This window comes from Haemorhous mexicanus, chromosome 6 (genome assembly GCF_027477595.1).
Source record: "Haemorhous mexicanus isolate bHaeMex1 chromosome 6, bHaeMex1.pri, whole genome shotgun sequence".
In the NCBI taxonomy this organism is placed as follows: Eukaryota; Metazoa; Chordata; class Aves; order Passeriformes; family Fringillidae; genus Haemorhous; species Haemorhous mexicanus.
Genome location: NC_082346.1, coordinates 55,816,337 through 55,838,986, shown reverse-complemented (window position 1 = coordinate 55,838,986; position 22,650 = coordinate 55,816,337). Strand labels below are relative to the sequence as shown.

Below are 22,650 nucleotides of genomic sequence, written 5' to 3'. Positions count from 1 at the left end.
GAAGCAAAATCCATAACTGGCTGCAAATGGATACCTCTGTGCAACAGTTCTTCAGAAAGCTTGAAGGCTTTTTCAGCATTTATATTCCAAATAAAGACTAACAATTTGACATTTAACTTAATAATTGGTTACCATCTTCTGTCTTGAAAAATCAGCCTCAAGAAGATTCAGACTTTCTTGCTATTGTGTCATGTATGTGTTTCTACTGGCATTTTTGTAAATGCCAGTGATACTGTTATAAGAGAACAGTACCAGCCACTGTAAAACTGGCTGGCCGTGTTCAGGGAATGAAGAGGATTCTGAGAGTGTGTGAAGCAGTGTTGTAGCAACAGGCTGTTTTGCAAGGTCTACAGGGCCTGTAAGAGGTAACCAGCTTGTGCTTCTCTGGTTTTAAAGGCAGTGGAGTTTGTGTCATTGTAGTGATAACCAAGAGTCTTGCACCACTGCATTGGTGCAGTGGATGTTAATGACTGATGAAGAATTGGATCATTGGGCAAGAGGCAGACAAAGTGAAGTGTGTGTATGTATGCTGTAAAAACAGGAGGGAGGGCATGGCAGAAGCCAAAGGCCCAGCAGCAAATGTGTCACCTTGACTTGTAAACAGCAGAACTTTGGTAAAGTTTGTCTTCCTGTAAATTTGTATTTATTAACTTTACTAGGCTCAGTGGAATAACTGCCTGCCCTTCCCACTGCATGCATGAGCTTCTCTTTTCTGCTGCACACTTCCTTTCTTCCCTCTTCTGTGCAGTATTGTCCCACTGTCCCTGCATAACTGTGGACAGTGAGGTATGTCTGCTTTGCACCTGGGTGTGTGCTGGCTGCCAGCTGAGCAGGTGACTGCTTTATTCCTGCTGCTGCCTTTCCCTGAGCAGAGGTCATACCATGGGTGTCTTCTATTCACTGCCATTTTAGAAATAAAACTTGTAGCAACTTTGTGTCTTTGGACAACTTCAGAGAAATTTGGTAAAGGGGATATGAAGGGACTTTATTGGGATCAAAAGGTACTGGGAGAGAGGAATGGCTTCAGAATGCCCAACAGTGTGATCACACATACCTTATTTCCTTAGGAAACCAGACTGAAAAAAAGCATTCACAGAGGTAGACAGTAAGAGGAAACAGGCCAGCACAGGAAAAGGGAAGCAAGGATCTATATTTGGAAAAATTAAAACTGGAGTCAGCATAGGATGGAAGAAGAAAAAAAATTTGCATTTCTAAAATACAAGGGAAATTTCACAATCTGATACAAGAGGATTGTACTTCTTTAAAACTCAAGTGTGGGTTGTAACAGGTATTTATCACCTTAGTAAGCAGGTTGGGGCTACCTGGGTGTGGGTATCTCCCAAGACATGTATACAAGCACTAACTTGTTAAACCTGCCAGCCTGCTGTTTTAGTAGCAATATCATAGGAGTGCTGTTTCTTTGAAAAGGGTGCACAAAGGGCACACAAGTTACTTGAATTCTAGAATGTAAGTTGAGGGATGGCTGAGGGAAATGGTAAAATTTGCTGCTCTTTCATGTTCTTCCTCCACAGAAAACATCTTAAATAAAATACTGGATCTGCCTGGTGGGAGTATGGCTCTGCAGACAGTTATCTGCGTCATTTTGTTTTTCCCTGACATTAATATTTTGCAATTCACATAGTTTCCTACCACAATGTTTTGTAGAGGGAATGAGGAGATAAAGGGAGCATGGTGGCAGATGAGCTTGTGTTTGACCAGACAGTTTGGACATACCTTCAGGGTAGATCCACCTGAATGTTGTTATCATGTTATATAATGACTTAAACCCCAAATCACTTACAGCATCAACTGTGAGACTATCTGGTGTAGGCAGTCTGTTATATAAATAGATTGTCCACAGAGCCCATGGAGTCTCCATCCTTGGAAGTTTTTGAAACCTGACCAGGCAGAACCATGAGTAACCTGGTCTGAAATCAGTATTGACTGTGATTTGAGCAGGAGATTGGATTAAAGACCAGTTAGTCCCTTTCAACCTGAATTGCGAGTCTGTATTTTTTCTTGCCATAGTCACATTTAAAACTTGGAGCTGCCAATGATACAAAACATCAGGTATTCTTGGACATTTGGCAGCTTCAGTTAAGTGATTTTTGTGAATTTCTGGAAATCTGTACTGCCCAAGAAAATTTGGACGAGTCCTTAAGTTAGAATCCTGGGGTAACTCCACCACCAAAGCAGCAGTGATCATAAACCTGCGGGTTGTTCTTTTGCCCATTGCAGTGTAAGGGTTTTAGCTTTTGTGATTCCAGATGGTAAATTATTGACATAAATGGAATGATCCAGAGTATGAACAGAAAGTAGAAATTCAAAACATACCTTGACACTTCTCATTTTTAATTACATTGCATGTGGGAAGAGTTGACCTGTTATTTTTTGAGGGTGATGTTGACAACACTGGCATCCTTCCCTGACCTGCTTTCAGAAATGAGAGGAAATGTGACATATGAGGCCAGCATGCACCCATTCCTGGGGTAGCAGTGCAGAGTGCCCAGTCTGCTGTGTCAGATCATTTCTGCTGGCACTTCCTGCAGCTTTCAGTCATTCTGAAACTGTCTCCAAATATTTTCTATTAGGTGGCATAATACACATTGACTGCAGTGTAGATGCACCAGCTCTCAAACCTGTATCACAAACCTATTTACCTGTGAGTAAAGCATTTAAATTATGTTTAGAAATTATTAAAATTTATGTTTTATTTTTTGTGTAAGCAAAATATCCTAATCCCATCTATGAGTTGAAGAAGAGAATATGATCAGAATAGAATTGGTATGTGGAGAATGATGTCTTTAACATGTACCCTGGTTTTCAATGAGGAAATAAATGCTGGCATTTCACTTCTCAATATGAATCAAAACATCAACTGTTACTGTTTTGTTATTTTCTTCAGAGCATACATTACTTGGCTTCTGAAAATTGATTGTTTGGGTTTGTTTTTTTTTTTTTTCTTGCCTGGCGTTATAGAAAACACCCTTCTTCCAAACAAGATTAAGTACAATAATGCAAAATCAGCTTGAGAGAAAAGGCAGTGGTGCATACAAAGATACTGCTCACAGAATGTCTATCCCAAATTCTTATTACATCCTCACAGTCATGAATAAACAAACTCTTGCAATTACTTGCAGCTAATGTTACCCTGACAACAGTGTGTATATATAACAAAATCCAGTAATCACTGCCAACAAAACCCCTAGTACAGCTAATGCTTCTGTTTGCCAGGATGAAATGTTTTCATTAAGGATTAAATCAACTCCAGATCATAAGTTCTGCCTTCAGTATTAGGATCAAAAGTAATTATTCATTCCAGTATATGGAGATAAGTTTGGTTTGAGTTCCCTGTTTATCAAATAGCGGTATGTAAAGGGAGAAGCTGTATCTCTCTTTACCAGTTAGGTGGTGATAAATCACTTGGCATTGTTCTGGCAAGCACAGTCTGTCTCTGATGCTTTTTGGTGCAAGTTTCCCCTCACTCAATTTTGCCAGTTTTGTGCATGCTACTGATCAGCATATTTGCAGTTGAGGAACAGCAGCCTCCTGGGACAACTGCAGGAATGCAAATTGGAAATATTTTTTGATTTAACTTACTAAGAGATAGAAATTGTGGAATCTAGTACTTAAATGCAGCAGTTCACATCCTGGTGTAAACAGGGTTCTACTTCAAAATGCCAATAAAGTATATATCAGTTTAAATAAATTACTGGTCTGTTGCCTCCTCTGAGCTCTGATCTGTTCTGTAACTGCTGTTGTAGTCTCTGTGATCATTAGATTCTCTTGACACCCAGTTTTATTTTCAAGTTATATTTACTTTTAAGGAATCTTAGATGCCTTGACAAAGACTCAGGATTTTTTCAGTTCAGGGGAAGTCCTGCCAATTTTAAAATTTTTCTGTACATTCAAATGTTCATGTTTGGTGCTTTCTAAGACAGAGACTACTGAAGCTGCAGTGTTTCTAAACACCAACACTTACTAAATACTAAAAGCAAACATTAGTTAAGTGCACAAATGGTTTGTAAAAACAGTAACTTCCTTCTAGGAGTGAACATTTCTTTTAATTTACATATGTTAAACCAGTGATTTTATTAACTAGTACTTCAGTTGACCAATTGAGTTGGAAAAAGCAGGACCAACCTAGGACTCTTGTAGGTTTTATCAGAAATGTTGGTCAAGAAAATGAGGGCTGCTCATCCTTCCATCTTCAAGAATACAATTTCTAGAAAATTCCCTATTTCTTCTGTTTACTGAAACTTAATTATGTGCTCTGCTCAATACGTATTTATTAATATTAAAATACAAATCAAATCAAATTGACTTGCTCTTACACAACTTTACACATTTCTAAACTGAATTCCAGTTTCAGTGGTGTGAAGTTGGATGCACTTCCAAGTGAGTGCACTTCCAAATTTCCAAGAAATTTGTAGATGAAATAATAAAATATTTTGTCACCAGTCAGCAGAAATGTAAGATATAAGTTTTTTTGGTTTTTTGTTGTTGTTGGTGGTGGTGGTTTGTTTTTGGTGGGTGTTTGTTTGTTTGTTTGTTTGTTGTTGGTTTGTTTTTGTTTTGTTTTTTTTTTTTTTTGAGTGTACAGGACAGCTTGAATTTACTAGATTTGTGTCTCCTGGCTTTGAAAGTTGCTTGTGATCAATTTACAGCAGCAGAGCTTTTAATACTTAAAGCAATTATTTTATTGCCCAGAGAAGTTGTGGATGCTCCATCCTGGAAGGGTTCAAGGCCAGGTTGGATGGGACTCTGAACAACCTGGTCTAGTGGAAGGTGTGCTTGCCCATGGCAGAGGGATTGGGACTAGATGATCTTAAAGGTCCCTTCCGACCATTCCTTCCATCATTCTGTGATTCTCTAGTTTGGATATTCTGTTTACTTAGTAGAATTATTGCTAAAATATGCTATTTATTTAAAACAAAAGTTATTATTGGGTTAGTGTCCTTCAGAAATAAATACTAGATTTCATTTCCCCTTGAATTTTAGTAACAGAAGCTGTTGTTCTGCAGAATTAGTTCAAGGCCCAGCATTCTGTAGTAGCAAACCCATAATAGGGGAACTTGCATGTTTATTTCTTGTCTGCAGTTGTGTTTCCTCCATCTGTGTTCATTTGATAGGAAGAAGGTGAGAGAACCTTGCAGAACAGTTGATAATACCAGTGCTGAGAGCTGTATTCTCTTCTTGTACAGGTGTCTGACTGGACTGGTACAGATCTCTAACTGGTTTGAGGTAGTGGTGCTGGGGAGGTTCAGTGGAATTGTTTTGAGTTTGAGGTAATAGTCTCAGTGACCTTGTGGTGAGGAAAGCATGATTGGCATTTCTGCCCAGCTGAAATAGGGAGTCTAGCAGAAAATCTAGCAGAGTCTCATTCTTTAAATTTCATTCTTTGGATAGACAAGAAACTCTCAGTGAAAGGGGTATTACTTCTGGAGGAAGCCTTTTCTTTCAGTAACACCCTCCTAAGTACAAAGCAGCAGCATGAGTTTTCTTCAGTACAGCTGTTTCTTCACTATTTTAGCAGTTAATGGTTTTTTGCTGAGAGGTTTTCAGGCATTCTTGGTTAGACTTCATAATGAAATTTTCAGTCTCCAGTTCAGACTTCTGTATCTCTGTGTGGTTGTAAGGTTTGATTTCTTTGTGTTAGCATCTGAAATACGCTGTTAAGGTAGTGACCCCTCTTGCAGGAATTCTGTTTGGCTTATAACTTACTAGCTTAATCATTATGTAAGGTGAGGTAAAACAGGAGTCTGGGCTGAATTACAAGTAGTAGTTCTGTGATATTTTATTCAGTTGCAGATAGGAAAAAATACATGTATTGGAAAACTTTGGTCTTTTTAGTCTAACAGTGTTTGTGATGAAGTGAAGAGCAGCAATCTTTTTGTGCTTAGTTTGAAGAGTAAACTGCTGCTGTGCTTGTGCAAACTCATCCTTGTGCAGTTTGCTTGCACTTACACCACTGTTTTTCATTATTGATCTGGTCTTCAGAGTCATGACTTGTAACAAACATTCTACCTAAATATTAATCCAATAGTAATAGAAATAAATATAGTATTCTGAATGGGATCTGGAGAGGAGAAAATTGATGGATCTACAGGTATAGTGGAATTTAGTCACCAAATATTTTGAGAAATGTGGGACCACCAGAACAAAATAAGTGTAAGTTAGTTAATCACTGGACATCTTTTTAGACTGCAGCCCTTCACTACTTGGTCTATTTGAGATCTGGTGAATGTTGCTTAGCAGAAAAGACAGTTCAAAGTAAAAACCTTAAATTAGCCACAAATCTTGTGGGAAATGGTTTTGCTGCTGTTGAGTAGAGACAGCTATCTGTTGAGACTGGGTTTTTAAAGCCTTAGCTGGTACTAGCTGAAATAAAAAGTAAAGCTGCACTCCACTTAGAAGAGAATTAATCTAGTGCCTGCAGGGTAGGACAGATTGTCCATAGGGTTTAGCAGTAATGAATGAGCTCTCCCTTTCACGTGGTCCTTCACTGATTCACAGAACCCTAAAGAAAGGGAGGGAAATCCTTCTGAAAGACCATTTTGCTCTATATTCTTACTAGCAGCAAGGCAGAACCATTCATGTGATTCAACTTCTAAAAAAAATGTTACTTGTTAATTAAATAGTGTAATTAGCTTTTTTCCCCCTCTGTAGTTTTAATAGTTGAAAATCTGCTATTGCTGCGGGTATACAATGAATATTTTTGACCTTCAGTTTATGGGTTGGCTTGCGATGTTTCTCTTTGTAATTGACTTTTCTTACTTCTTTTTTTTTTTTTTTTTGTTTAACAGCAAAACCATTTACAAAATTGGTAAAGGAAATGCAACTCCATCGAGATGACTTTGAAATTATTAAAGTGATTGGAAGAGGTGCATTTGGAGAGGTAAGAGATTTTAACTTTTGGTTGTAATAATAAAACTTTCATTGTTTGTGCATCTGATTTCTTGTTACAGTTTACCTTAGGACACAAGGTTCACACAGATGTGCTAAAATACTTTCAAATGTGGGATATAGCTAGGTACCTAGTGCAAGGTGCCTTTGAAGCAGGTTATTCAATGTCCAGGTGTGCCATTTCTGGGACTGGCTTTCTGACTTCAGTGTAGCCAAACAAGTGTCTCTTGGATGTGTGCATGAGCGGGGTGGTCCCACCTAGCAGCTGCACAGCTGAATTTGGGATCCCTTCTCCACTTGCCATATGTACTGCTCACTGCTGCTCTAATTTAACACAGAGCTAGGCTGCTTCTATGGTAGGAGCGTGGAGGCTGCTCCACCCATCTGCCTGTCTCTGTAGCAATCTGGTAATGCAGAAAGACGCATTTGGCTGCCTCAAAGGCTGCTCCCTGTCATCTTTGAAGATCAAAGGCTGCTGGATCTGTTTTTTGGACAGCAAGTTGAATCATGCTGGGATGATAGGAACGCCTTGTGTTTTGAGGACTCGCCAGTCCCAGGACCCTGGACTGAAGCTTTACTTCTTAATATATTTGATGAAAGTCTCATCAATCACACAAGCCTGGTAGGGCTTGCCACTGGCAAAAGCATTCACAGACAGCAGGCATGGGATACCCGAGGCTTCTGGAGGACCTCAAAGACAACCTTTTCAGCATTTAAGAACAGGTAACTAAAGTCATAGCTGTCAGCAAAATAGGTTATTAACTAGATAATTTCTAGAAGTAAAAAGCCCTTCTGTTTCTTTCAGGAAACCTTTTTGAAGTAGTGCCACACTAAAGTGAAATGCAGAGACTGCCATTAGTGGCTGACTTCAGCCCATGAGCACTCAGCTGCACCTTCTGCTGCTGATGGCTAAGGAGATGATTCCTGATCCCCATGTCCTGTTGTCTCCATAGAGAGCAGGACTCTGCCGTGCCAGGCATTCCTTCCAAGTGTGGTGTGCTCTGGACACCCCAGACTCTTTCATGTAGGGTTTGAATGTGGGACAGGGGTAGCAAAGGGCAACCAGAAACTCAGCTAGAAAAACACCAGGACCCTACTTGACAGAAAACAACGAGGTTTCTGTGTGCATATGCACTTGGTGGTGGGTGAACTAATGACTTTATATCCACGTAATTTTTAAGCTACTTCGGAAACTGCTTTTGAGAAAAGTGGACACCTAAGACAGAAATTAATGGTTCAAGAATATTTTTCCATGTGTACCATCATTTAATGATGCAGTAACATGTAGTTTGCATGTAATCATCATGAACACTACTGCTGAAGGAAGTGGAGCATTTTAATAAAATGTCCAGATTAGCAATAACATCTTGCCCTGTAAGACAAAAGTTTGCTTTCCAGTGGATGTTGAACTTGATGAGTGCAATATTTGTTACAAAAAAGGAAGTGTTATCTGAGAGTAATGGAAATACTGCATGAAAATCACTTACTTTATTTGAGTGATTCACTTGAGTATTATTTGAACATAAATTTTAGAGAAAAAAAGTTACTGTAAAAAGTTTGTCAGGAAAAAGCAATAATTGGGAAAATATTGGTTAGTCTAAGGGAGGACTGAGAGCAACAAACTTAGTCCAGAAAAGAAGTCTAAGGAGGAAGGTTTTTGAGTAGATAAAAGGCCTAAAGAATCAAGACAGTAGTGGGTACCTGTCTGTCTCTCTGTTAGGGCTTTGGTTCAAAGTAGTGGCACAGTTTTGAATGCCCCCACCTTCTGCATGAGAATTTTACTCTCCATGAGCTGGGTTTCTTCTGGAGGAAACTAACCAGAACTTCCATTCCACATGTGCACCAAATGGCCTTTTGGATCCAAGGAGTGCATAAGAATCAATCACTGGGTTTGGCTCTCCTAACAGCTTCAAAGCCTGTTTGGTCCAGGAAATCAGGGTAGATACAGTCAGAAACAAAATTCCTGAGCTGCATACAGTATAGATGGGAAGGCTCAGCACAGGATACTTTGATGTTGTTCTGCTCTTGCTGTGCCAAATGACTTGCTATAGTGACTGTGACCACTGATATCTGAAGAATTTTAGATTAGCATTTTGGCAGTTTGTCTTTTGGCAGGATTAGAAAAGGTTTCTGGATCTTTTCAGAACTAGACTTGTGATTGCTTTGGCTATCAAGAATGGGAGCCCTTTATAGTGTCTTGCAGATGGAGTCAGTGTTAGGAATGCCTTCCCACAGTACAATATTCAAGGAAGGCTTGTTTTCCATAGTGCTTGTTCTGTTCTTTTTTTCAAAAAATGCTCTTCTCTACTTAAAGAATTGATCAGCTGGAAATCTCAGTACAGCAGTAGATGAAGTATTTATATGCATTTCAAGAGACTTGAATTTATATTTGCTGGGATGACCTTTCTTAGCTTTGGATCAAAGTCTTAAGGTGCGTGAAAGATACAAATGCTGAGTGGAAACTTGTGTTAATAGTGTTTGGAGTGCCAGAATCAACAATGTGTTTCATACTCTTTCATTTGGAAAAGCATGGAACTTTACAAAAGCAATTCACACATCCCATCCCCCCCAGTGGAAATGAAATTTCACAGAAGTGAAATGAGAAGGTATCTTAATTTCATCCTTCTGTTGGAGCTGAGTGCTCGCAGAGTCAGTGGTGTCAGTTAACTGTCAATATCACATCTTGTTCATCTCTTATCTAGAAAAGTTTTCATTTATAGTTGCAGCAGCTTGAAACTTTTGATCAGTTTAAATTATGCAGGAATCATTGATTTTAAGTTCATTATACTTTAATCCCTCTTGCCACAGAATATTTTGTGCTTTTTGCTTATGAAAGAATCCTTGGACCCTTGTAAATACCACACTGCTATAACTGCCAGATTTATAGGTATTATAAAATAGTAATTATGTAAAGATTGACATTCCATAATAAGAAAGTGAAATGTAGTTTCTTGAAAAGAACTGGTGGCTTTCAACTTATATAAAACAACACTTGAGAAAGCTGAATGGAGGAGTTGTGAGTAATTTTTCCATAATACTTTCATAAATACTTGGGAACTGTGTTGGAAATTACTTGATGGGCTTTATGTGCTAAAAATACATTTTAAGAATATCTCTAAAATATTTGTTTAAATGTATAAAGAAATTATTCAGAATTAAACTGAACATATTCCTGTTAGAATGAAGTAGTTTAATTTAAATACTGAACAGCTAAACAAGGTAGACTTCAAAAAGGATGAAAATTACATTCCATTCTTCTCAGTTTAGCTTCTTTGGACTTTTTGGAGAATGCCAGGGGCTTTATTCTTCCCTAAGAACTTTTGCATAAATCAGTAGCTTTGAAGAAATACAGTTCAAACAAAATAAAAGCATGATATTAGTTATTAGTCAGGATCAGTGGTCAATTTTTGCCAGAAAAGATGTAAGCCAAGGAAGGAAACGTGGTATTTGACCAGAGAGAGGATTGAGAGCACATGGGAGCTTTTATCCCTGTGAACACAACTGCAAAATCAGTATCTGAGGCAGATTGATATAATCACCAGAACACATCTGTGTTGGCATGTCAGTACCTTTTTCTTTCTTTCTCCTTTGCAGAACTCAGCTTGGTTCTTTACTCTTTTTCCAGCAATATGAGAACAAAACCCAATGCAAAACCACCTTAATGAAAGTTCTTGTAGCATGGCATGTCTGAGAAAGCAAGAGAAAAATGTTTCTTAAATTGTTATTATGTTAGGGGAGAAACAGCCTAGCTTAGAGCCTAGAAATTTCCTCTGTAGCCACCTGGACTTCTCCTTTCACGTAAAGGAAGCCAGCCACTTTGCAATCAGGGAGAACTGAATGTCTGAATATTCCTTACAGCAGCATGTAAGCTTCTGACTCAGGAAGTCACTGGCTTGAGAATGTCATTTTTTTTTTTTCAGAAGTTTCATAGTTAGGAAGAAATAGTTAATAACTAAGTTAGTTAGAAGTTTAATGTTAAAACATGTAACATGTTTTACATATTATTTGAGTGTGTGACTGAATAGTTTATAATTTGAAATGCTAGAAGGAGGATAAAGTGCTCATAGTTCTTCTCATCTCCCAGGCTGTAGTTGCCTGGGTGTATACCCATACCCAGCTGGGTGGAGCATTTTCGTGAGTGCCCCAGTGTTGCTTTTAGCTTTTCATTTTCTGGGTCATACAGGCAGGTAACTCATTTACAGAGGGACAGCTTCCACAAGGAACAATAATAATAAGTGAAAGCCCCCTGAAATAAATTCAGAAGTAAAATGGTTTTCTGTCTTAATTCTGGTTTCTATGAATAAAATGACTGTAGAAGTCTGTGTTTGTAGACAAGAAAGAGTATTTTGTGTAGCATGAAGTATTTTGCAAGCTACACAGAAAATACACAAACTACACAAGAGTGAAAATCACTTTTACAAACTACACAGAAGTGAAAATACAGTCTTTAGGAGATTTAAGGAACATCAGCATAGAATGCAAAACTCTTTCAGATTTTCAACCTTTAGAAAACCACACCAAAACAACAAAGAAACCAAAACGCAGTCGAGCTCTGGTTTGAAGTTTGCCTGTGCCTGACTATATTCCTTTCATCTAGAAACACCATGGACCGTTACTTGAAATGAAACGATGTCCTGAGAACCCGTGCTTGGTGGGATTGTGCTTTCTGGGAGACTCAGGCCAGCCTGAGAAGTGCTACCTGTGTGCTTGGTGTTTGGCTGCACATGCCAAATGAACTAGGGGCAATTGTGCTTATAGCAAGCAGGCTGAGAGGGATAGGAAGAGGACCCTGTATATGGGGACTGTGGCTCTAAACACTTGCATGTGCTTCTTTGTAAGGTTCATCTGCCCTCAATAATGTGCTTGTATGTCTTTAAGGTCATATGTCCTCATTTTGTGTAAATGACCATTTAGGCAAGCTGCTGTAGATCAACACGCTCCAGTCAAAGAACAGTTGATGAAGGAAGAATGAGTCAAAATGTACCTTGTTTGAGAACTCGGATTGTATAACGTGGCTGACACCTCCTGGAAATTTGGCAGTGTGGGACTGAAACAATTGTCTTCCTTCCCTTGTTTGTTAGCAAGGATTTCTTGAATGAGCAATACTTACTGTGGTTCCAGCAGAAGGGTGGAACTGCTTGGTCTTGCTTAGCACAAAAATAACTAAAACTCTTAATGTGCCCCACCTAAGTATTACTGTTCTGGATGGATTAGAAATACCTTCTCATGTAAATGCTGTTGTGCACAGACTTGATCTGTGTAGTGTTTGGTAATAATACGTCACCTCAACTCGGGATGCTTAGTCACAGTCTCAGCTGGGATCAACAGACAGAAAAATGTGTTTCCAGAGGAGAATAATAGCTGACAGAGAATAAGGCTGATCCCCTGTGTACTACAAGTTCTGATCACTGATGTGGTTTCTAATGAGAGAGATACTGGCTGAGGTTGCAGTGAGAGTCAGAAGTGAATATGTAAAACCAGACCTTCCCGTGGTCAGTCGTGCTCTGCAGTGAGAGGCAGAGCTCTTTGTGCCCTCTCCACCTTGTAATCACAGCTGTAGGATACTGAGTTCAGCGTTTTGATGTACTTCTAGAAATTAACCTGGGGCACAGGGAGCCTATGGACTGCAATTAAGGCTGTCTCACCTATTCAGAAGCTTTGGTGGTTGTTGTCAGGTGCCCGGCAGGGACTGTACCTTCCTTCCTACACTGTAGATTAACATAATTCCAAAGTATTGCACACCACTTATGACACTTTTCATTCAACTATTCAGAGTCAAAGCGTTCAGAATAAGGTGCAAAAGAAGTAATTTAATTAGCTCTGCTTTTCTTTAATATGCTCTTCGTGAAAAAAGAAAATTAAATCAAAGCAAGCTATTTTCTGCTGTGGAAATGGATGAATAAAGAAGCTGCTTTGTTTTGAAAATGCTTCAAAAGAGCTGGTTGCTATCTCAGTCCTCCCCAGCTCCGTGTGTGTTTGTGTGGCAGCACCAAGTAACTATGGAGACAGGCAGGTTGCAAGGAGCGAGAGACACACACAGTTCATTGTGGTGCTGCTGTGAGAGCAGACGTTTGTCTCTGCAAACCCCCCGGTCCTGAGGAGCAGCTTAGGTGCTATTTGGGGCCTTTATTCTTCTGCAGAGTCTTTCTGGCTGGGACTTGTAAAGGATTTCTTATTTGCACAACATGAAGATATACACTGCATACTCAAAAAAAATCTGATTTTGCTTTGGAAATCTGCACCATGGCATATGAACTCTATCAAAAGACACTCTGGTTTTTAAATTTATATGTAAAACAGACATTAAAAAAACCTGGTAGAGCAGCCCAGACCAGTTTTTCCTCAAAGATGCAGTATTACAACTGTCAACTAATGAGCTCTATATCAAAGACTTTTTCCTATCTGAAAGTGTCAGGAGGATAAAGTAGTTGCTGCAGTGTTTTTGCAGTAGCTGGTGTGCAGGGTATCAATAGCACGAGACAGAAATAGTAGAGTAAATGTGGCATAAACAAGCTTTAGCCAAAGGAAATGAATGTAATATTCAATTATAAATCTGGTAATAAGACATTATGGGTAAATTGTTTACATCTGAAATGACATTTTGTCTCTTCTCCCAGTTGAAAGGCTTGACTAAAATCTCTTCTCAAATGTCTAAAGCCTTTCCAAGTTCCCATCAAAGGTTAATTCATGGTATTTTACACTGTTTTATCCATGTAATTTTATTGTCTGTTAGACTAAGGAGATCTTTTATCAACCACTTTTATTGATGCCCTTCCTTCCAATTTTATTTTTAGATAGACTCATGGAATGGTTTTGGTTGGAAGAGGCTTTAAAGATAATCTCGCTCCAGCCCCTTTGCCATGGGCCGGGGGCACCTTTCACTAGACCAGGTTGGTCTGAACCCCATCCACCTTGAATAATAACAATAATGTATACTTTATTTTTTCTTTTTTTAGCAGGTAAGGCTTTTTCTATTCCCACACTAGCAGGAGAGGGTCTTTAGTTTCTTGATCACCTCAACTGTCCTCTTTCACACCTGCTCCAGATAAAGTTTATTTTTCTGAGGTGTGGCTCTGTGTGGAGTTTCCAGTGAGTTTGTATTGCAAGGCAGTAATGTTTACCCATCCCCAGTGGTGTGTATCTGCCTGTGAATTCCAGATTCAGTTTGCCTTTTTTCTTAACTATCTGCCATTATGAGCTGTTTGCACAAGTATTATCACCTATAAGTCTGTGTTCCTCTCTTTTCAGCTGAGAACATTTTGCAGTCCAGTTTCACCTTATTCCTGTAAGTCCAGTCCTTAAAGATAAGTTTTAACTGAAAGTTTAAGGTGCCTGAGCATGAATAGTGTCCTAGTTGAGTTTTTTTTTTGTCTTTGCTTTGAAATTAATGGCAGCATGATTTTTAAGAAGGATTTGTTAGTTGTCTTAATTGTTTTCTGGAAAGACAGTCTTATATTTAAATGATTTCTGCACTTTATTGCACCATACTTACCATTTACATAAAATAAAATTTGTAACTTGATGCTGCTTACTAATGCTGATCATGTCACTCAGAGGGCACAGTACAGTGCTGGGAAGTTCTGTCTTGTCTGTAGAGGATGACTTGGCTCAGATTTGCACCCTGTAGATTTCATTGGAACACTGGGAAAGGTGGAACTTGGCCTGGGATGGCTTTGCACAGTGCAGTCCTAAATGTCAGTATTGAAAGGGTTGTGAAGATCAAAACATAGCAAAATACTCCTATAAAACAATTCAAGAAGGAAAATACTAACTCTTGCTGAAGTCTAGAAAGCTACTTTAGCTATATTGGTTCTTTATTTTATTTTATTGCACTACCAGTGAAACAGAGCTTTGAGACACAAAATATGGCAAGGAAATGGATGGCAGAAGCAATACAAATCTGATGGGGTGTTGTGGCTTGTAGTTACCATAGATGGATCTCAGTTACGCTTTAGCCCCACTTGTCATACTTTTTTTTTTTTTTATAGAAATACGTAGAAAATTGGTTGATGTGCAGCCACTAGGATTCATTAGGCTTTCTGAAATCCTTAAGGAAACATACTTGAGCTTTACTGCAGTTTTCCTGTTGCCTCAGTCTTGAGCATGAGTGATGCTAAAAAATCAGATGGTAATCAATCCATACAGACTGGAAGGGGGGTTGCAGTGCTGGGGGAGCCCTTGCACCTGCAATTTTTTCTTGTCATATTAATAAAACAGAATCACCTAAATATCTACCAGACTATTTTGTGATTGTTGAGCATTTGCCCCCCCCCCGATTCTGCATTCCAGCCTGGCATTATGAGATGCAAATGGGGAATGAGTTTTAATTTCCTTAGTTTGACACAGGTGATCGTTCTGGGCCAAAGGTGTGTGGATTGGTTAGCCCATGTCCCACCCCTCTGGCCAGGTAGAGAGATGTAGGAAAAAAACCCAAGGACAGAGCAAATCGGAATCCTCACACTTTCCAGAGGCTGAGGTTTCAGGGAGTCCCCAGCCCACCCCTCTAACTCAGGGGTCAATAGTCACTACTCAGGTATTAAGTATGTCTGTATTTAACTACTTTCTGAATACTCAGATGGCCACAGCAGCCTGTGGCTGAGTTCCAGAACTTTTTTGTGACAATAATATTTCCTTAATCTTCTTTTTTTTTTTTTAATTTGATGCTTTTCAATGTCTGTGTTATGAGAAATGGCAAATTATTGTTCTGTGTTCATGTTCTCCATGACATTGGTGGTTTCCTGTGTCTGTCACAGCTGTTACTTCTTCCAGGCCTGGAATATTTTAGGTTATTAAATCTTCTTCTTGAGAAGCTGTTTTATCATACCTCTGCTTGTGCATTTTTTCCTTTCATTATTCTTAGCATACTTCTTTATTTTTAACTTCTAATACAGTGTAAATTGTATTAGGCTTAGAAGCAGAGAGTGAAAACCAATATTAAATCCTAGTCTGTGCATAACATAAGCACTTGTTCAGTCACTAAACTTTTAAACTCTGAAGATGGAAACAATGCTTTTGTTCTCAAAGCAGGCATTTGTAGCAGTATACAAATCTATGTCCTTTGGAATACCTCTGAATACCAGCTGAATGGTTTTTCCTTAGGTTAGTAGATGTGGTGGATCGGTATGTAGGATAAAAACCATCATATTTAAAACCAGACATCTTGCATGCTTTGCACAACTGCAGTATAAGAGGCCTCTGTTTGATCTCACAAAGTGGTCAATGTGGTTATTGTAACTGAATTTGAGGTATGCCAGAGAAGGAAGAATTAATATAAAAATAAGAAAAAACAACTCCACTGCAACATCTCAGAAGGAGTCAAAAGTAAACTTAGAAATGCTGCCATCTGATGAAGAAAGTAAAAGAAAGGTAACTCAAGGAAACACTGAGGTATTTTATGGAAGAAAGGATCTTTTCCAATACTGTAACAGTATTCTTCCTTATAATAGCACTGAGTTTATTAGGGAATAATTTTATTTGTGCTTCCCTGTTTCAGTTCAAAAATCAGTGAAGTTTCGGTAATGCTTTTCTGTTTGTTTTCTTTTTAAAAAATCCTAATTACTTTAATTGGTTGAGGAGTCAGGTCTAGTCAGGCAGAAATTCTGTTGGTTCTGTGAGATATCTTCAGCAGTCCTAAGATTTCTTTCCAGAGATAAAATTCACAGGGAATTAGCTAATTTGCTGTGTAGTTCAATGAATTTTTCTGCTGACATGAGAAGCTGTCCCACTGTCACCCTTATAAATAAAGCAGCAGTGTGTTTACTGGTGCCATAACTTGATAACCACTTAATGTGAAAATATGAGTCAACTTTCTTTTTATGAACTATACTTTCTCTTCCACAGAAGACAATTATCTTCCTCCAGAAAGTTTAAATTGGTCTTTTTAAAGCAGTCTTTTCAGTTGAAAATAAATAGCACTAATATAGTTAGTGACTGGGGAATTGCTAAATAAGTCCTACAGATTTGGCATCCTTTCTACTTTTCCTTTCTTCTTTTTCCAGGCCTGTTTCATTTGCCACTTTGTTCTAACATTTACACAGCTCCTCAGCTGTGCCTGCCCTCTGTGATGCCAGGCTTTCATCGCTCCTCAGCACTTAAGCACGCTCCCAACTTGTGATATCCTGCCATACCTTTGGACAGTGATGGCCTTAGATGAAGTGCAGTAGATGCTTACCTGGGTTCTGATTTGTGCACTGTGTTTGTACTCAAATGGCTGAGCAGTTCTAGTGTTGTGGTGTTGTGAAACTTGAATGTTGTTACACCGGGGCTCACAGAGCTGCACTTGCAAATTGCATCTGCTGCAGAGCGTTGGTTCATTCCTCTGCAGCAGGTAACCTTGGTGCTGCTCTGTCCCTGTCCCTGCACTGGAGGTGTGGGCATTTCCTGAGTCACCATGTTCTCTCTGGAACAGTTTAAAAAGTGTAGTGGGTAATGTCAGCATCTTGCAGTTTCTCAGAGATTTAATGCACTGTTTGACTTACAGTGTGCCTTCAGCTGGATCGGGGTAATGACCCAATTAAGTGCATGGAGAGAGGTTTTTACAATGACTTTTAACTGTGATGAAAAGTGGAGAAAGGCTGTTTACATTTAAGGCTATTACAGAAGGTCAGCTGGACAGTTTCATATGTGCCAAGGAACCTCGTATGTTTGGTTTGAGACTTTCTTGTCTTGCTTATCCTTCCCCTGCAGCATGAGCAGTGGGAGGTGTTTGTAGGCCAGGAGACACTGGGATTGTAATGCAGCTCTGGATATTCTACTTCACTTAGAGAAGCTGCTTCTTAGTGCTGTACCTTTCCCAGCTGTGTCCAGGGCCAGATTGCCATGTCTTTCCTGCAGTGGGTACCTTTTTTCAGAGCTATGTGTCTGTTACGTGGCTGTGCAGGTGTGTACAAGGTGCTGTCACCCACTATGTGACCTGGTGAGTGGAGCTTCACTCTCTGAGGAGGAGAGGGCTGAGCTATGTACCGCAGGCTGAGATGTCTGTGTAAATGTGAATATCCTGTTCTTGTGTTACTGGAGAAGCAGTGGTTTCCCTGACACACACTTGGAACTTCTTTACTGGTAAGGTGCAGGATGATACTACATTTCCCTCTTCCCTCCTCAAGACTTAAAACTTTATAATGTTGCTCTGCTTGATGCACTATTCCAACTTTTTTTTATAGCCAGCAGCTTCTTAAAGCTGCTGTGGCTGAATCCTTGCTAGATAAGAGTCTTTAAACAACAGAAGAGGCGAGGTGATGTCATTCCTTTTCAAACAGCTATTCAGAGCTGTTTTGGAAGCAATGAAAGCTGGTTGGTTTTCTGCTTCTGAAATAGATGAGCTGAGAAGCAGTAGAAATAGCAGTAGAAATATTCAAGCAGTCCATGTATAGTCCTGTGGAATTGTTGCTGTGTTAGTCATGATGCCTGTTTTTCTATTGCCGACTGGAAGAACTTTGTGGAAATTATGGCGTTACCACAAGAAGAATTAGTTTTGGTCTTTGAGAATACATTGACTTTGGTCAATGACAGTACATTTTCTTGGTCAAAATAAAGTCTTTGCATTCCTAAGCCTTGAAGTTTTTGTATTCTTTTTTTTTTCTTCTATTTACAGCTGTGTGCAGAACTACTGTTCATAATAGATCAGTGTAAGCTAATCTAATACACAGCATGCATAGTAAAATGCTGTAAGCAAAATGGTGAATAAATGAATTTTTTTCCTTTTAAAATATCTGCATAAGGTACAGAAAAGCATGCTAATTTGCAAATATCTTTCAAGTTTCTGAGACCTGAAATGTGAAAACAAATTAGTCAAATGTAGTGTGTTTTTGACACACAGTATTAACAGCAGCCTTTCTTGTTTTCTCAGGCTGCCCTTTTAAATGTTGCCCCACTGGCTGCAGGCGTGACTACAAGCCCCACTTGTTTTTGGGAAACAATGCAGCTTTACTGCACATCTTCATATGAAAAGCTTCATGCTCCTCCTGTATCATCCCCCATGTACTTCATCATGAGCTCTTGACCACACAGGGTGCATCAAGCACATAGTAGTAATGTTGGAGGAATACAGAAGGAGCAAAGACTCAGACTGCAGTTCATCAATGTGTCAGTTGATCACTGGCGACTCCTTAGTGACTTATTTTATGGATTTGTGAAATTAAACTGTTTGAAAACTTTGTTTCTCTGACCATGCTTTTGTGTGAGTATTGATCTCTTTAAATATTGTATTTTACTGACCATGCTCCTGTTAAAGATATCTTAATTTTTCAGGTTGCAGTTGTTAAAATGAAGTGTACAGAGCGCATTTATGCAATGAAAATTCTAAATAAATGGGAAATGCTTAAAAGGGCAGAGGTAAGTAATATGGTTTTCTTAACACAGAGAATTTTTAAAATGACATTAGGAAGATTACATTGAAGCTCTTCTAGATTAAGAAGAATTATTTCATGAGTATAGGAGCTTCGTTCTTTTCTCTTTTTTTTTTTCTTAAGCTGTTTTAATGCAATCAAGTCTGACAGTCCCTTCCAGGCATCTGTTGTTCTCAGCATTACTGTGTATTCATTTACCAGACAGTCTGCCCTAGTTCTTACCCTGAATTTATTGGCCAGATTTTTGTTTACAGTAAAGGCAAGTTAAAGAATACATGAAAGCTGAGATTGGTGCTACTACGACATTCACAGCTGTATACAAAAATGTTATGAAAAAGGTCTTTCTTCTGTTCCATTCAGAAAGCATCCATTAAGAAGCTTTGCATCCTACAGTTTGTAACAGGATTTATATAACTAGTAAAACCATAACTAACTATTTTGGAATCAGATTCAGATTGTAAAACAAAACGTGTTAAGAAGGTAAATCTGTTTAAGAGGTGTTTTGGAGAAAGGAGGTGTACACTGTCACAACAAATTCTGTAAATGTAAAGGCAAATGGGTACTTCACACATTAGGAAAAGAATACTAAGAATTCACAGTGGGAAGCAGCTTTCTAGGATAGGTGTTTCTAGGATGTATACTCCTCCATGGTAGAGGAAAACCTTGTGGCACACACAAATATTATGTAAGTTAGCAGATAAATGAGCAGTAGATTTGAAGAGAAAAGACATGTATTGCATCAGGACTTGCAGCAGTTCTGTTAAGGGGCAAGCAATAGCAGCTTTGCTGAGGTCTGAGCTTGCTGACCCTTCCCTGTCCCATTCTTCTGTCCCCTTCCTGACACCTCCTCCCCCCAGCTTGCCCCTCCTAGTCACTCCCTTCCTTTCAGTGAGTCAGTGCCAGGCCTTTTCCTGTGACAAAATCTCCTCCCTCTTGTTAAGCCCCTCTTCACCACTGCCTTTGCCCTATTTAGTCACAGTCTGTCCCTCCATCCATCCATGCACTCCTTTAGAGGCGGCAGCAGCCACCGCCACCCGGCTCTCCTTTGAGCTGTCAGGAGATTTCACACCCTGGGCTGTGCTGCATCAGCAGTTCTGCATTAAGCCTTTCCCTGGAGGAGGGAAATTCGGTGCCCTTTCTATGCAGATTTCAGCTGTTAATTCATTGGTCAGTATAGAATTGTTTTAAACACAAATATTTGCAGGGGTCTCTCAAACTCAAATGGAACTACAGCTATGCTGCCTTTTTTCAGTCATTTTTAAAGTGATTTTCTTAAGTGGCCAAAGTAGATGCAGCTTTTGCATGTAGAGAAGACAGCTGTTTACAAATCGTGTTCTAATCATGCAACTAACTCGTCTTATCCTCTCAGGCAGGCATGAAGGATGTATAATGAGCAGTAGTTTTCCCAATACAAACTTAGGCAAAGTAAAAGTCAAAAAATTATTTTCTCTCTGCTGATTTTCCCCATCTACAAAGGACAATAAAGGAGCTGTCTTCTCTGCAGGACCGCTTTGTCTTTTCCTGATCAGTTTGCTTGCTTGATTTGGCTTTTCTTGATAAGCAGGATATTACAACCTGCATATCAAGTTCATGCAACATCTGGGTGGTAAAAATTTCCCAAATGTGGTAAAACCTGTTAGTTTTTAAAATGAAGCCTGCAAGAATGCAGTAACCTCTTAAATGGAGTGTTCCACTGAAAAAGCAAACTTTGAGTATTTTATTAACCCACCTCACCTATTATTTTATAAAAATGTTATCATTATTATTATGAGTGGGTTAAGAAGCATGTTGTTACACTGGTTTATTTTTGTTGTGCATGACATAAAACGTAGCAAGAAGTTAGCAAAATACTGCTTATTCATGTACTAGCTGCAAGAAAAAAACCCCATATGGTTGGAAGCCACTAAAATAAAAGAAAGGTTAGTGAATATCACCTGACATCCATAAATGGGTTGGAAGCAAAAATAGGCATGCCTTTTATGCTGATAAGGACCATTTGTATTCGTTGTTCTCACAGCAAAATACAAAGTCATTAGTGTATTACTGTTGACAGTTCCAAATAAGTCCTGACTGGCTGATTAGGTAGCCTGTCATGCTTTTTCAAGTCACGTCTCAAGGCCTTTTAAGCTAGTGTAAGCAGAGGAGGAGAATTTTATGCTCTGAATTCATGATGCAGTGTTCAGCAGCATTACTGGGTTTTCAGTGTTCATGACATTCCCTCGCTATTTGAGGTTGCACAGTGAACTGGATCAGGGACTGATGTCTTCAAAAATAAACAAACTAGTTCTGTGTGTTGGCAGCCTCCTCATATTGTGGTGCCAGGAGAGCTGAGAAGTGCAATGCTCTGGTGCTGTGGGAAGGGGATGGGATTACTTGGAGCTGCTGTAGCTGCCAGCCTTTTTTGCAGAGCGCTGCTTTGGCCTCGCATTCATAAACCGTTAAACCACTCAGTTGGCATTTAATTACAATTTACTTCTCTTTGCACCAGGGATTAATAATTTACAGTGTGACCACAGCATGGTCTTCTTCAGTAAAATGGTAGATTGAATTTTGCTTCCTTTGAGGGGAAAATAGTTGGAGGTACATATGTAAGGTGCAGTCAGTATATGGTAAGGCTTGGGCTTCTCAGGAACATTTCCATAGTACATTTTCTAAGACATTTGAAGAAATGGCAACGACCAAAAAAACCAAAAAAATCAGTTATTTTCAAGAACCCAAACACTTCAATCTGTAGCTGTCAAATATCCTGATAATGCCTCTCTGGATTGAGAGTAGTGGAAGAGTCCCAAGGTCTGTTTCATGATAGTTCTGATCCAATAAAAACATTAATATATTTTTATTGGGGAGAACTCTCTTGAAGTTTATGAAAGTTGGTTTTATGTAAAGATGCTGAGAAAACCTGTTACACAGAGCTTGCTTCTATGAAGTGTTGCAGTGTGCTGTTTGAAGTTGGGGAAGGATTATTGAAAATGAAAATATATTATACTGGACAAAGATAAGACAGAAATAGTAAAATCTGCCTATTTCCCATAGTGTATTAGCAGTGTCTGGAACTGGGACTGTACTGTAAAAAGAGTATACATGAAACTGTTTTCATAAAAGTCTTTATCAGAAGACTCAGACTTACTTTCCTAGAGCCATTATCTTTCTGCTACAGATGGTAGTGACAAGTTATTATTTTCTGACTTTTAAAAATGTTTTATAAAACAAAGATTTAGCATTGGCTTGTGGGCTTTTTGGTGTTGGGGGCTGTTGCATGTTGGTGTGGAGTTTTTTGGGATTTTGGGGGGGGGGGTTGAAGGGAGGTTGGGGGGGGTTTCATTGGAGTTTTGGGTTTGGTTTTGTTTTTTAAAGTCGCAGTCAGGATTAGAGTGACTGAATGCCTGACTAAAACCTGCAG

General features: G+C 39.1%; 1 protein-coding gene across 6 annotated transcripts in view; it reads left to right on the top strand.

Annotated features, from left to right (window-relative positions):
* CDC42BPB (CDC42 binding protein kinase beta) overlaps positions 1-22,650 on the top strand; it is a 91,245-nt gene that overhangs the window by 21,718 nt on the left and 46,877 nt on the right. For all 6 annotated transcript variants that reach the window (XM_059850383.1, XM_059850387.1, XM_059850385.1 and 3 more), the window contains exons 2-3: positions 6,807-6,898; positions 19,153-19,236. In XM_059850383.1, coding sequence (XP_059706366.1) covers positions 6,807-6,898; positions 19,153-19,236 — 176 coding nt within the window. The remainder of the gene's footprint in view (positions 1-6,806; positions 6,899-19,152; positions 19,237-22,650) is intronic.